Genomic DNA, 18,190 nt, shown 5'->3' with positions numbered 1-18,190 from the left:
AGACAACAATATATTTTATTACCTGAAAAAAAACAAAAAAAAACACGAAGATCAAAACATTGAAGTACAGATAAAGCATGCACTTACATGATAGTAACTATATTCGCATTCAAGTGTGTAAGCACGAACCCCGCTTCAGGTAAGAATGAAGGCGCTGTGACCACACTTATTAAAATAAGGTTATGACGCATGCACTAATTTACGCTTTGTTTCCTTTGTATTGTGTAGTTTCATTACGTTAAATGAAATGTTTTGTTAATTAGTATTTTATTCATTATTAAATAATGATATAAAAATAATAATTGGTGGGAGTGGGATTGTTCAACTAATTGTTTCTTCCAGGTCGGTGAGTTCCAGACTGTTGGCGGTGTTGTCCCTGTGAGGCGTGTAGGTACGGGGCTGGTGAGGGGAGGTAAACACGTCACTGGTTACAGTAAGCGCACTCGGAACGCTACCTAAATGACCATGCAGTGCATCTCTTCTGTAATCGCTGCTCATTAAATCTCTCGATTGTTTACGCTTCACAACATGCTTAACTATTTTAAAGTCATTGTAGTTATGACCAGTTCCGGATTTGTCTTGAAGACTTCTATAAAGAGAATAAATCCGTGGAATAAATAAACACGAAACTGTGACAGACGCGTTCAGTAGCAGCGCCACTGCTAGAATGGTCGTTTTAGCGGCAGCACGTGAAGTGGTGAAATACGTCGGAACAAAAGTGACCCAAATGAGGAGTGTTGTATCAACACAGAAAGCTATATATCGAGATTCCTTATAGTTTTGTGGTAGCTTTCTGGTCTTAAAGGCATAGAAGGTCGTGATGATGACGAGGACAAGGTTAAATGAGAGAGAGGCGAGGAGGCCAACTTGTGGCAGCGTGCACGACAGCTCCACTAACCGTTCCGTCCGCAACGGCATCTGCAGTGCAACCACAGGCGGCTCCAGACTCGTGCCGATTATTACAATAGCGACCTGAAATACACACACACTGACTTTAGTATAAATTATACACACACGTTGGCTTGAGTATCTGTAATGCATGCACAATGGCTTGAGTATCTGTAATGCATACACAATGGCTTGAGTATCTGTAATGCATACACAATGGCTTGAGTATCTGTAATGCACACACACTGGCTTGAGTATCTGTAATGCACACACACTGGCTTGAGTATCTGTAATGCATACACAATGGCTTGAGTATCTGTAATGCATACACAATGGCTTGAGTATCTGTAATGCATACACACTGGCTTGAGTATCTGTGATGCATACACACTGGCTTGAGTATCTGTGATGCATACACACTGGCTTGAGTATCTGTAATGCATACACACTGGCTTGAGTATCTGTAATGCACACACACTGGCTTGAGTATCTGTAATGCACACACAATGGCTTGAGTATCTGTAATGCATGCACAATGGCTTGAGTATCTGTAATGCATACACAATGGCTTGAGTATCTGTAATGCATACACACTGGCTTGAGAATCTGTAATGCATACACACTGGTTTGAGTATCTGTAATGCATACACAATGGCTTGAGTATCTGTAATGCATACACAATGGCTTGAGTATCTGTAATGCATACACAATGGCTTGAGTATCTGTAATGCATACACAATGGCTTGAGTATCTGTAATGCACACACACTGGCTTGAGTATCTGTAATGCACACACACTGGCTTGAGTATCTGTAATGCATACACAATGGCTTGAGTATCTGTAATGCATACACACTGGCTTGAGTATCTGTAATGCATACACACTGGCTTGAGTATCTGTAATGCATACACAATGGCTTGAGTATCTGTAATGCATACACAATGGCTTGAGTATCTGTAATGCATACACACTGGCTTGAGTATCTGTGATGCATACACAATGGCTTGAGTATCTGTAATGCACACACACTGGCTTGAGTATCTGTAATGCACACACAATGGCTTGAGTATCTGTAATGCACACACAATGGCTTGAGTATCTGTAATGCATACACACTGGCTTGAGTATCTGTGATGCATACACACTGGCTTGAGTATCTGTAATGCATACACACTGGCTTGAGTATCTGTGATGCATACACACTGGCTTGAGTATCTGTAATGCATACACAATGGCTTGAGTATCTGTAATGCATACACAATGGCTTGAGTATCTGTAATGCATACACACTGGCTTGAGTATCTGTGATGCATACACAATGGCTTGAGTATCTGTAATGCATACACAATGGCTTGAGTATCTGTAATGCATACACAATGGCTTGAGTATCTGTAATGCATACACACTGGCTTGAGTATCTGTAATGCATACACAATGGCTTGAGTATCTGTAATGCATACACAATGGCTTGAGTATCTGTAATGCATACACAATGGCTTGAGTATCTGTAATGCATACACACTGGCTTGAGTATCTGTAATGCACACACACTGGCTTGAGTATCTGTAATGCATACACAATGGCTTAAGTATCTGTAATGCATACATACTAGCTTGTGTATCTGTAATGCATACACAATGGCTTAAGTATCTGTAATGCAACCACACTAGCTTGAGTATCTGTAATGCATACACACTGGCTTGAGTATCTGTAATGCATACACAATGGCTTAAGTATCTGTAATGCATACACACTGGCTTGAGTATCTGTAATGCATACACAATGGCTTAAGTATCTGTAATGCATACATACTAGCTTGTGTATCTGTAATGCATACACAATGGCTTAAGTATCTGTAATGCAACCACACTAGCTTGAGTATCTGTAATGCATACACACTGGCTTGAGTATCTGTAATGCATACACAATGGCTTAAGTATCTGTAATGCATACACACTGGCTTGAGTATCTGTAATGCATACACGATGGCTTGAGTATCTGTAATGCATACACACTGGCTTGAGTATCTGTAATGCATACACAATGGCTTGAGTATCTGTAATGCATACACAATGGCTTGAGTATCTGTAATGCATACACAATGGCTTGAGTATCTGTAATGCATACACACTGACTTGAGTATCTGTAATGCATACACAATGGTTTGCGTATATGTAATGCCAATGAGGTTGTATTCGAAGTCAGTTAGATGACCTTCGCTCACTCCGCCTTACTTCATGTCATCTTACTATTACTTAGAACACTTAGTATTAGCATCACAAGTATTGTGAATAATCAAAAACACTTCATTTTTAACTTTAAAAAGAAAAATAACCAAATGTTAACGGTTTAGGGTCGGGGCAAAAAGGTAGATTAGGTCGGGAAAACGGAAACAAGCATTAGTTTTTACGCCTATGTGTTAATTACAAATAAGGAATGCCATAGCATTACCTCACCCCTAGTCAACATCATCAACATGTCATCAATAAACCTCACCCCTAGTCCACATTACCAACATGCCATGGAGAAACCTCACCCCTAGTCAACATCACCAACATGTCATGAAGAGACCTCACGCCTTGTCCCCACCACCAACATGCCATAGCATAACCTCACCCCTAGTCAACATCATCAACATGCCATCAATAAACCTCATCCCAAGTCCACATCACCAACATGCCTTAAAATAACCCCACCTCTAATCCACATTACCAATATCAAATGTAATAATCTCAAATCTAGTCCTTATGACCAGAATGAGAATGTTTCCAATGCATTCATAGTCGGCATTTCCAACATGCAGCAACATAACCTTACACCATGTCCACACCGGCAGCAATGTTTATGCGAAAAGCTACAAAAAACAAGCTCAGTAGCAAACAGTTTAAACATAAACCCGGTTTAATGGCACTGGCAAGACTCAAAATAACCTCTCCTCTCATTCATATTACCAACATAACACAACATATTTCAATCTTAGTCCACACTACAAAGATGCTTACAAATGATTTCATCCCAAGTCCAAATCACCAACATGCCACAAAATAACCTCACCCAATGTCAACATTACCAACATGCCTACAAATCTTACAACTAATCCAAATAACCAACATTTCAGTAAAGAAACTCACTCAAAGTCCATATTACCAACATGCCACAATTTTTTTTAAACATACCCCGTTATAATAAACATGTCTTACAAAAGTCTATACGATATTTCACATCAAGTCCACATCACCAACATGAATTGAATTAACCTCACCACTAGTCCACATCACCAACATGTCATAAATAAACCATACCTCTAGTCTATACCACCAACATGCCATAACATAACCTCATCCCTAGTCAACCCAACCAACGTGCCATCAATAAACCTCACCCTAGTCCACATAACCAACATGCCATAAAAATACCCCAACAGTAGTCAACATACTCAACACGCCATAAAATAACCTCACCCCTAGCCCACATCACCAACATGCCAGAAATTAACCTCACCCCTAGTCCACGTCACCAGAATGCCATAGATAACCACATCACTAGTCCAGATCACCAACATGCCATAAATAAACCAAAACCCTACTCCACGTCACCAACATTCAAAAACATAACCTCACGACAAATCAATATCACCAACATGCCATAAATTAAACCGAACCCCTAGTCCATTTCAAAAACCATGAAATAAATAAACCTCATCCCTAGGCAACATCGCCAACATGCCATAAATAAACCTTACCCATAGTTCACGTCACCAACATCCCATAACATAACCTCTCGACTACTCAACATCATCATCATGCCATAAATAAACCTCACCCTAGTCCAAAATACGAACACGTCATAAAATAACCACAACAGTAGTCAACATGTTCAATACGCCATAAAACAACATCACCGAAATCCACATAACCAACAAGGCATAAATAAACCTTACACCTACTCCACATCATCATAATGCCACAAATCAACCCCATCCCTTATCCACCTCATCAGCATGCCGTAAATAAGCCTCATCCCTAGTGCACGTCACTAGCATGCGATAACACAACCTCACGACTAGTCAACATCATCAACATGCCATGAAAAACCTCATCCCTAGTCCACACCACCAACATGCCATCAATAAACCTCATCCCAAGTCCACATAACCAACATGTCATAAATAAACCTTACCCCTAGTCCACATCGTCAACACGCCATGGAGAAATCTCATCCTTAGTCCACATCACCAACATGCCATGGAGAAACCTCATCCCTAGTCCACATCACCAACATGCCATGGAGAAACCTCATCCCTAGTCCACATCACCAACATGCCATGGAGAAACCTCATCCCTAGTCCACATCACCAACATGCCATGGAGAAACCTCATCCCTAGTCCACATCACCAACATGCCATGGAGAAACCTCATCCCTAGTCCACATCACCAACATGCCATGGAGAAACCTCATCCCTAGTCCACATCACCAACATGCCATGGAGAAACCTCATCCCTAGTCCACATCACCAACATGCCATGGAGAAACCTCACCCCAAGTCCACATCAACAACATGCCAAGGAAAAACCTCACCACTAGACCACATTACCAACAACCCATGGAGAAATCTCACCACTAGTCCATAGCACAAACATGCCATTAATAAAACTCTCCCCTAATCCACATCACCAACATGCCATGGACAAACCTCACCCCTAGTCCACATAACACACATGCCATTAATAAACCTTAACCCTAGACAACATCACCAACATGCAATGGAGAAACCTCACACCAAGTCCACATCAAATTCATGCCATTAATAAAACTCAACCTTAGACAACATCACCAACATGCCATGGCGAAACCTCACCACTAGTCCACATCACCAACATGCCATGGAGAAACCTAACCCCTAGTCCACATCACAAACATGACATTAATAAGCCTCTCCCCTAGTCCAAATCATCAACATGCCATGGAGAAACCTAAACCCTAGTCCATATCACCAACATGCCATTAATAAATCTCAACCCTTGCCCACATCACCAACATGCCATGGAGAAACCCCACCACTAGTCCACATCACCAACATGCCATGGAGAAACCTCACCCTTAGTCCACATCACACGCATGCCATTAATAAATCTCAACCCTAGACCCCATAACCAACATGTATGTGGAGAAACCCCACCCCTAGTCCACATCACCAACAAGCCATAGAGAAACCACACCCCTAGACCATATCACCAACATGCCATGGACAAACCCCACCCCTAGTCCCCATCACAAATATGCCATGGAGCAAACTCACCTCTAGTCCACATCAACAATATGCCATGGATAAACCTCACCTCTAATCCACATCACCAACATGCCAAGGAAAACCTCAGCACTAGTCCACATCACCAACATACCATGGAGAAACCTCACCTCTAGTCCACATCACAAACATGCCATGGAGCAAACTCACATCTAGTCCACATGACCAACATGCCATGGAGAAACCTCAACTCTAGTCGACATCACAAACATTTCATGGAGCAAACTCACCTCTAGTCCACATCACTAAAATGCCATGGAGAAACCTCACCCTTAGTCAACATTACCAACATGCCATGGAGAAAACTCACCCTAAGTCCACAACACAAACATGCCATGGAGCAAACTCAACTATAGTCCACATCACCAACATGCCATGGAGAAACCTCACCCCTAGTCCACATCACAAACATGCCATGGAGCAAACTCATCTCTAGTCCACATCACCAACATGCCAAGGAAAAACCTCACCACAAGTCCACATCACCAACATGCCATGAAGAAACCTCACCACTAGTCCACATCACCAACATGACATAAAAAACCTCACCGCTAGTCCACATCACCAACATGCCATGGCAAAACTTCAGCACTAGTCCACATAAACAACATGCCATGGAGAAACCTATCCTCTAGTCCACATCACCAACATGCCATGGAGCAAACTCACCTCTAGTCCACATCACCAACATGCCATGGAAAAACCTCAGCACTAGTCCACATCACCAACATGCCATTGAGAAACCTCACCTCTAGTCCACATCACCAACATGCCATGGAGCAAACTCACCTCTAGTCCAAATCACCAACATGCCATGGAGAAACCTCACCTCTAGTCCACATCACCAACATGCCATGGAAAAACCTCACCACTAGTCCACATCACCAACATGACATAAAAAACCTCACCGCTAGTCCACATCACCAACATGCCATGGCAAAACCTCAGTACTAGTCCACATCATCAACATGCCATGGAGAAACCTATCCTCTAGTCCACATCACCAACATGCCATGGAGCAAACTCACCTCTAGTCAACATCCCCAACATGCCATGGAAAAACCTCAGCACTAGTCCACATCACCAACATGCCATGGCAAAACCTCAACACTAGTCCACATCACCAACATGCCATGGAGAAACCTCACCTCTAGTCCACATCACCAACATGCCATGGAGCAAACTCACCTCTAGTCCACATCACCAACATGCCATGGAAAAACCTCAGCACTAGTCCACATCACCAACATGCAATGGAGAAACCTCACCTCTAGTCCACATCACCAAAAAGCCATGGAGAAACTTCAGCACTAGTCCACATCACCAACATGCCATGGAGATACCTCACCTCTAGTCCACATCACCAACATGCAATGGAGAAACCTCACCCTTAGTCCACATCACCAACATGCCATGGAGAAACCTCAACACTAGTCATCATCACCAACATGCAATGGAGAAACCTCTCCTTTAGTCCACATCACCAACATGCCATGAAGAAACCTTAGCTCTAGTCAACATCACCAACATACCATGGAGAAACCCACCCCTAGTCCACATCACCAACATGCCATGGAAAAACCTCAGCACTAGTCCAAATCACCAACATGCCATGGAGAAACCTCACCTCTAGTCCACATCACCAACATGCCATGGAGCAAACTCACCTCTAGTCCACATCACCAACATGCCATGGAGCAAACTCACATCTAGTCCACATCACCAACATGCCATGGAGCAAACTCACATCTAGTCCACATCACCAACATGCCATGGAGAAACCTCACCTCTAGTCCACATCACAAACATGCCATGTAGCAAACTCAGATCTAGTCCACATCACCAACATGCCATGGAGAAACCTCAACTCTAGTCCACATCACAAACATGTCATGGAGAAACCTCAGCACTAGTCCACATAACCAATATTCCATGGAGAAACCTCACTTCTAGTCCACATCACCAACATGCCCTGGAGAAACCTCAGCACTAGTCCATATCACCAACATGCCATGGAGAAACCTCACCTTAGTCCACATCAACAGCATACCATGGACAAACCTTAACCTTAGTGCACATCACCAACATGCCATAGAGAAACCACACCCCTAGTCCACATCACCAACATGCCATGGAGAAACCACACCCTTAGTCCACATCACTAACATGCCATAGAGAAATCTCACCTCTAGTCCACATCACCAACATGCCATGGAGAAACCTCACCACTAGTCCACATCACCAACATGCCTTGGAGAAACCTCACCTCGAGTCCACATCACCAACATGCCATGGAGCAAACTCACAACTAGTCCACATCACCAACATGCCATGGAGAAACCTCAGCACTTGTCCACATCACCAACATGCCATGGAGATACCTCACCTCTAGTCCAAATCACCAACATGCCATGGCGAAACCTCACCTCTAGTCCACATCACCAACATGCCATGACGAATCCTTACCTCTAGTCAACATCACCAATATACCATGGAGAAACCTCACCTCTAGTCCACATCACCAACATTACAATGGAGAAACCTCAGCACAAGTCCACATCACTAACATGCCATGAAGAAACTTCACCTCTAGTCCACATCACCAACATACAATCGAGAAACCTCAGCACTAGTCCACATCAACAACATACCATGGAGAAACCCCACCCCTAGTCCACATCACCAACATACCATGAAGAAACCTCAGCACTAGTCCACATCACCAACATGTCATGGAGAAACCTCAGCACAAGTCAACATCACCAACATGCCATGGAGAAACTTCACCTCTAGTCCACATCACCAACATATCATCGAGAAACCTCAGCACTAGTCCACATCAACAACATACCATGGAGAAACCCCACCCATAGTCCACATCACCAACATACCATGGAGAAACCTCACCACTAGTCCACATCACCAACATGCCATGGAGAAACCTCACCTCTAGTCCACATCACCAACATACAATGGAGAAACCTCACCTCTAGTCCACATACCCAACAGACCATGGAGAAACCTCAGCACTAGTCCACATCACCAACATACCATGGAGAAACCCACCCCTAGTCCACATCACCAACATGCCATGGAGAAACCTCAGCACTAGTCCACATCACCAACATGCCATGGAGAAACCTCACCTCTAGTCCACATCACCAACATGCCATGGAGAAACCTCACCTCTAGTCCACATCACCAACATGCCATGGAGAAACCTAAGGTCTAGTCCACATCACCAACATGCCATTAATAAACCTCACCCTAGTCCACATCAACAACATACCATGGTGAAACCTCACCCATAGTTCACATCACCAACATGCCATTAATAAATCTTAACCATAGTCCACATCACCAACATGCCATTTATAAACCTCAGCACTAGTCCACATCACCAACATGCCATTTATAAACCTCAGCACTAGTCCACATCACCAACATGCCATAAATAAACCTCACCCATAGTCCACATCACCAACATGCCATGGGGAAACCTCACCCCTAGTCCACATCACCAACATGCCATTAATAAACCTCACCATTAGTCCACATCACCAACATGCCATGGAGAAACCTCATCCCTAGTCCACATCACCAACATGCCATGGAGAAACCTCACCCATAGTCCACATCACCAACATGCCATTAATAAACCTCACCCATAGTCCACATCACCAACATGCCATGGGGAAACCTCACCCCTAGTCCACATCACCAACATGCCATTAATAAACCTCAGCACTAGTCCACATCACCAACATGCCATGGAAAAACCTCAGCACTAGTCCACATCACCAACATGCCATGGAGAAACCTCATCCCTAGTCCACATCACCAACATGCCATGGAGAAGCCTCACCCTAGTCCACATCACCAACATGCCATAGAGAAACCTCACCTCAAGTCCATATCACCAACATGCCAAGGATCAAACTCACCACTAGTCCACATCACCAACATGCCATGGAGAAACCTCACCCCTAGTCCACATCACCAACATGCCATTAATAAATCTTTACCATAGTCCACATCACCAACATGCCATTTATAAACCTCAGCACTAGTCCACATCACCAACATGCCAAGGATCAAACTCACCACTAGTCAGCATCACCAACATGCCAAGGATCAAACTCACCCCTAGTCCATATCACCAACATGCCATGGAGAAGCCTCACCCCTAGTCCACATCACCAACATGCCATGGAGAAGCCTCACCCCTAGTCCACATCACCAACATGCTAATGTGATGCAAAGCTAGCATGCAACTAATTACATCTTAACCGTAGTCTACACCGACAACTCTCTAATTAATACACTTCACCAGTAGTCAAAGGCACCGAAATGCCATTGATTATCTTACACGTATCCATCACGACAAACATGACACTAAAAACGTCTTAATACCAGCAGACTTCACAAACATTCCAGTAAATATAATCGATCCAATCGACATAGATACATAGAACCATATTCGGAACCCTATGCAAACGACACAAAGGATTCTCTATCCTTGGCAAAGAGTGGTACGTCGAAACATTCTAGAAATGGACCTGCAGACACCGGAAATGTGTTAATACGGACGGGGATTAGATTGAAAAGGTAAACAAGGAACTTGTATGGTGACGTCAGCTGATGTCCACGACGTCGTTTTTGCCCCGGGTGTATTTGATGGGTAGTTTCTGTACATCAGATAATGGATTCATGTTAATTGTAAGCTGTTGATATTTATACATTTATGTTTCGAAATATGAAATATTGTCATGCTGATTTTTCTGTTCATAATAACCAGTATTGTTAAAGTTATGATACAATTCTGCGACCTTCTGGAAAACCCCTCGTATAGACGTAGTCAACACCACCAAAATGTCATTAAATAATCGTAGTCCACACCACCGATATGTCACTAAATAATCGTAGTCCACACCACCGATATGTCATTAAAAAATCGTAGTCCACACCACCGTAATGTCATTAAATGATCGTAGTCCACACCACCGAAATGTCATTATACAGAGAAAGTCAACACCTACGTAATGTCAATAAATAATCTTAGTCAACACCACCGAAATGTCATTATACAGAGATAGTCAACACCTACGAAATGTCATTATACAGAGATAGTCAACACCTACGTAATGTCATAATACAGAGATAGTCAACACCTACGTAATGTCATTATACAGAGATAGTCAACACCTACGAAATGTCATTATACAGAGATAGTCAACACCTACGAAATGTTATTATACAGAGAAAGTCAACACCTACGTAATGTCATAATACAGAGATAGTCAACACCTACGTAATGTCAATAAATAATCATAGTCCACACAACCGAAATGTCATTAAATTACCGTAATCAACACCACCGAAATGTCACTAAATAATCGCAGTCCACACCACCGCAATGCCATTGAATAGACGTAGTCAACACCACCGACATGTCATTAAATATACTTAGTCAACACTACTGAAATGTCACTAAATAGACGTAGTCCACACCACCAAAATGTCATTATACAGAGATAGTCAACTCCTACGAAATGTCATTCAATAAACGTAGTCACACCACCTAAATGTCATTCAATAATCGTAATCAACTCCACCGAAATGTCATTATATAGAGATAGTCAACACCACAGAGATGTCATTATACAGAGATAGTTAACACCTACGAAATGTCATTCAATAAACGTAGTCACATCACCTAAATGTCATTATACAGAGATAGTCAACACCTACGAAATGTCATTCAATAATCGTAGTCCACACCACCGAAATGTCATTATACAGAGATAGTCAACACCTACGAAATGTCATTCAATAAACGTAGTCACACCACCTAAATATCATTCAATAATCGTAATCAACTCCACCGAAATGTCATTATATAGAGATAGTCAACACCACCGAAATGTCATTCAATAAACGTAGTCACATCGCCGAAATGTCATTCAATAATCGTAGTCACACCCCCGAAATGTCATTATACAGAGATAGTCAACACCTAAGAAATGTCATTAAATAATCGTAGTCCACACCACCGAAATGTCATTAAATAATCGTAGTCAACACCACCGAAATGTCATTTAAATAATCGTAGTCAACACCACCGAAATGTCATTATACAGACATAGTCAACACCAACGAAATGTCACTAAATAATCGTAGTCAACACCACTGCAATGCCATTGAATAGACGTAGTCCACACCACTGCAATGCCATTAAGAAATCGTAGTCCACACCACCGAAATGTCATTAAATTACCGTAATCAACACCACCGAAATGTCACTAAATAATCGCAGTCCACACCACCGCAATGCCATTAAATAGACGTAGTCAACACCACCGAAATGTCATTAAATAAACCTAGTCAACACTATTGAAATGTCACTAAATTAACGTAGTCAACACCACCGAGATGTCATTCAATAACCGTAGTCAACATCACCAAAATGTTATTCAATAAACGTAGTCAACACCACCGAAATGTCATTCAATAATCGTAGTCACACCACCGAAATGTCTTTAAAAAATCGTAGTCAACACAACCGAAATGTCACTAAATAAACGTAGTCCACACCACCGAAATGTCATTTTACAAAGATAGTCAACGCATACGTAATGTCAAAAAATAATCGTTGTCCACACCACCGAAATGTCATTAAATAATCGTAGTCCTCACCACCGCGATGTCTTAAATAACCGTAATCAACACCACTGGAATGTCACTAAATAATCTTAGTCAACACCACCGACAAGTCATTAAATAAACCTAGTCAACAATATTGAAATGTCACTAAATAAACGTAGTCAACACCACCGACATGTCATTAAATAACCGTAGTCAACACCTAAAACATGTCATTATATAGACGTAATCAACACCACCGAAATGTTATCAAATAAACCCAGTCAACACCTACGAAATGTCACTAAATAAACGTAGTCAACACCTACGAAATGTCACCAAAGTTAACACACAATCGAAATGTCACTAAATAACCGTAGTCAACACAATCGAAATGTCATTAAATAACCGTAGTCAACACAATCGAAATGTCATTAAATAACCGTAGTCAACACAATCGAAATGTCATTAAATAACCGTAGTCAACACAATCGAAATGTCATTAAATAACCGTAGTCCACACAATCGAAATGTCATTAAATAACCGTAGTCAACACCATCGAAATGTCATTAAATAACCGTAGTCAACACAATCGAAATGTCATTAAATAACCGTAGTCAATACCATCGAAATGTCATTAAATAACCGTAGTCAACACTATCGAAATGTCATTAAATAACCGTAGTCAACACTATCGAAATGTCATTAAATAACCGTAGTCAACACTATCGAAATGTCATTAAATAACCGTAGTCCACACAATCGAAATGTCATTAAATAACCGTAGTCCACACAATCGAAATGTCATTAAATAACCGTAGTCCACACAATCGAAATGTCATTAAATAACCGTAGTCCACACAATCGAAATGTCATTAAATAACCGTAGTCAATACAATCGAAATGTCATTGAATAACCGTAGTCAACACTATCGAAATGTCATTAAATAACCGTAATCAACACCACTGAAATGTCACTAAATAATCGTAGTCCACACCACCGCAATGTAATATAAAGACGTAGTCAACACCACCGAAATGTCATTATATAGACGTAGACAACACCTACGAAATGTCATCAAATAAACCCAGTCAACACCTACGAAATGTCACTAAATAAACGTAGTCAACACCACCGAAATGCCATTAAATAACCAAAGTCAACACACAATCGAAATGTCACTAAATAACCGTAGTCAACACAATCGAAATGTCATTAATTAACCGTAGTCAACACAATCGAAATGTCATTAAATAACCGTAGTCCACACAATCGAAATGTCATTAAATAACCGTAGTCAACACCACTGAAATGTCACTAAATAATCGTAGTCCACACCACCGCAATGTAATATAAAGACGTAGTCAACACCACCGAAATGTCATTATATAGACGTAGACAACACCACCGAAATGTCACTTAATAGACCTAGTCAACACCACCGAAATGTGACTAAATAATCGTAGTCAACACCACCGAAATGTGACTAAATCACCGTAGTGAACACAACCGAAATGTCATTAAATAGTCCTAGTCAACATCATCGAAATTTCCCTAAATAACAGTAGTCAACACCAACGAAATGTCACAAAACAACTGTAGTCAACACCAACGAAATGTCACTAAATAACCGTAGTCAACACCAACGAAATGTTACAAAATAACCGTAGTCAACACCGACGAAATGTCACTAAATAACCGTTAGAAACACCACCGAAATGTCACTAAATAACCGTAGTCAACACCAACAAAATGTCACATAATAACCGTAGTTAACACCACCGAAATGTCATTTATATATATATAAACGGCCGTAATCAATACCACCGATATGTCATTAAATAACCGTAATCAACAGCAGCGATATGTCATAAAATAATCGTAATCAACAACATCGATATGTCATTAAATAGACGTAGTCAACACCACCGAAATGTCACTAAAACCATCTTACCCCTAGTTGATGCCACTAACAATCCACTGAATACAACCTATCCACAGTCGACACAAATACCGTGTCTTTTTAAACATCTTACAAACAGTCGACCGCGACAACCTGCCACAAAAAACAACTTACCATTACTCAAAATCACCAAATGCCGCTTTAAACACTCTCGTCCCTAGTTGACATGAACAACATGACACTAAAACACCGAAACAAAATCGACACAACCAACATGCCAGTAAGTTAACCTTACCCCTATTCGACACCGCCGACATGACACTAAACACAATTCATACCTTTTCCAACAACCCACTTAATGAAATCCTATTGAGTCAAAGAAGACAACGCCAATATGCCACAAAAATACATCTTACCCCCAGTCGACCATACACACATGCCACTTTTAACGCCATTTAATACACATTAGTCCTAGTCGCTACAACCAAAATGCCATTCAATCCCTCTTTCCCCTAGTCGACACGAATATTACCATAAATACACCTTAACACAGGTTCCGCCATAAATACACCTTAACACAGGTTCACCCATAAATACACCTTAACACAGGTTCTCCCATAAATACACCTTAACACAGGTTCTCCCATAAATACACCTTAACACAGGTTCACCCATAAATACACCTTAACACAGGTTCGCCCATAAATACACCGTAACACAGGTTCTCCCATAAATACACCTTAACACAGGTTCTCCCATAAATACACCTTAACACAGGTTCATCCATAAATACACCTTAACGCAGGTTCACCAATGCATACACCTTAACACAGGTTCATACATAAAAACACCTTAACACAGGTTCACCCATAAATACACCTTAACAAAGGTTCTCCCATAAATAGACATAAACACAGGTTCACCCATAAATACACCTTAACACAGGTGCACACCACAAATATGCCAGAAAATACAGTACAGATACGGCTTTTCTTGGTAGGACTTTTTCCTATAAGGACATGTTATGTTTACTAAAGCAATATAACCTACTTGGCATATTATCAAGGAAACAGCGATAACGACCTGGCTGCTTGTGCTGATAAAACACGGCTTGCGATTTGTTCTTCGGCCAGCGCTAAATATCCGGTAGATCCGATTGGTTTTCACAAGGAGGGGTGCGTAAATAACAGTAAATGCAAGGCTGAATCCAATATGGTTTATATAACACTTTAACGTATTCGGTCGCGACAAAAAACTTCCGGTTAATCCATAGGTCATAAGTGTTCCTAGAAGTATGATGCCACTGAGCTCAACACTAAAGCATTTGATAACGTGTTCTTCGTGGTATCTAACGAGTGTTGCTGTGACCCAGATGCAAGTCACTACACCGAGTATGGCCACAGTACATAGGCAGATAGAAACGGCGTTCTGGAGACCGAAGAAAATGGGTGGTATGGGGAGGCACGCCTGGCGGGAGTCGTCCGGCCAGTATAAGGACGGGCATATCTCACAACGGGTCGCGTTAGCTGTCACAATCTCGTTCATCTTACATGTTATACACACATGACAACATGTTTGCTTCATAAAGTAATAGATAGTTCCCTGTATTTCTGTACACGGCCGAGGACAGGCAGAGAATGGACTCCGCTCCGCTGACCACATCAACTTTTCCGTATAAAGGAACAATTCTTCGCCTGTCATGTCCCAATATCCCACTGTTCTCAAAACTACGCCATCTGGTAAGCTATTACTATCATTGAAACACTGTTGAACGGCATATTTTGTTTTTACATCACCATATGCATTAAATTCTATCTCACCAAGTGAACCATTAAAACTGATCGTTTTTAGTTCTTTGAAAATTCCAATTCGTGAAATACATTCTGATACGTCAGATATTGTAATGGAATCGTTCGAACAGTTTTTATTGATAACGTTGTCGAGAGCATGTGCGAAAGCATAAACGCTATCGATAAGAAAAGAATCAACAAAGCTCGGCTGCATGTTTCCTTTGTCCGTCATTTGATTCCATACAGAGTGTGCCTTTGTTGATTTTGTTTCATTTGAATCAAGCATGTTTATATCTAATTCATGAATCCAAGGATTACGATTTGATTCTGAATGCAGACTTGCCAAATGTTTCCCGAACCTGTCAATGTTTTGTGCAAACGGGTGAACAAACAAGGACCCAGAAAAAGTATTGCAATAATTATGTTTTTCCGTCATAACCAGATTAAAGCTATCACTTCCTACCCATATAAATCTGCCTGTAAGATTAGCAATTTGTACGGCATGCACGATTGATATGGCATCCTCTATCTCTACAAATGCGACAACAACGCGTGTGTCTACCAGACCGTTAAGTCTTTCAAGAATCTGTAAAATATCGGTGTCCTTAGAGCCGTAATTTATTTCTATTGCATCTTCGATGCAAATACCTGACTTTATTGTTTGGAAAATGTGACGTAACTCTTTGACGCCGTCTCGTCCGTAGTTGCCTTCAGAATACACAATTGCCACATGCGACCAGTCAAACCAATGAAGCACGCTAGTTATAGCTTTTGCCTGGTATTTGTCTGGCGGAACCATACGGAAGAAGTAGGGAAACCTGCTTTTGTCACTTAACACGTCGCTTGTAGCTGTATGGCTTATTTGAGGCAATTCGAAAAGATTGAGCACATTACTAACGATAATACTCAACTTGCTCGTATATGTTCCAATAACACCCACCACGTCATAGAAGACCCGCTGGTCCCCATGACGCCGGCTGTCTTCGTCATGCGCCTCATCTTCCCGCATATCTCTCGGCATAAACTGCATGGCTCGGGCTAACGCTATAGATGGAGACAGGCAGTCGTCAAGAATGACAAAGCCCAGGGAAATATTTGGTAGTATATCTGATCTCTTGTTAATCTCCTGTACAGCAAAGTTCAAAGCTTCGACATTCTGGATTTTCCTTGCATCCTGAATGGTGTCTGTACAATTAAACAAGGATATGGAGGAGTGGATGGAGAGAATTGCGCCAATGTTCACGTCACCCTCCTCGATCCAGCGGTATTTTGGTTGGAACACGTCCTGGGGGAAACCCAGCAATAGCGCTGTCAGCAAGGGGATAACTACGAGGGATTGCCGGAATGGAATTGTTACGCCCATTGTCTGAAAGACATGACAATATATGCTCTTTTTATGATAATGTCAAGAATCCATTCAAAGACAATGGTAAAAAGTACACAAATGCATTTATAGTCTATTTCCACAAGTATTCATTTATCCAATAATTTAAAGTATTACTAGGCTTTCAATCAAATCCGGATAAATGACATAACTTAATGTACACGTGGATTTGATGACATATCGTATAGACAGTCGGATTTGATGACATAACTGATTGGTGGATAGACTTGATGACATAACTTATGGACAGCCGGATGTGATGACATAACTGA

General features: G+C 41.4%; 1 protein-coding gene across 1 annotated transcript; it reads right to left on the bottom strand.

Annotated features, from left to right (window-relative positions):
• Window positions 1-321: 321 nt before the first annotated feature.
• LOC128223217 (metabotropic glutamate receptor 2-like) lies at window positions 322-17,897 on the bottom strand. The gene is made up of 2 exons (XM_052932507.1): window positions 15,795-17,897; window positions 322-972 (listed from the first exon to the last, which is right to left on the bottom strand). Exons 1-2 carry the CDS (start codon window positions 17,895-17,897, stop codon window positions 322-324), a joined length of 2,754 nt encoding a protein of 917 aa, XP_052788467.1.
• Window positions 17,898-18,190: the final 293 nt, after the last annotated feature.

This window comes from Mya arenaria, chromosome 17 (genome assembly GCF_026914265.1).
Source record: "Mya arenaria isolate MELC-2E11 chromosome 17, ASM2691426v1".
Classification (NCBI taxonomy): Eukaryota; Metazoa; Mollusca; class Bivalvia; order Myida; family Myidae; genus Mya; species Mya arenaria.
Note: the sequence above shows the minus strand (reverse complement) of the source record. Positions and strands in the feature narration are given on the sequence as shown.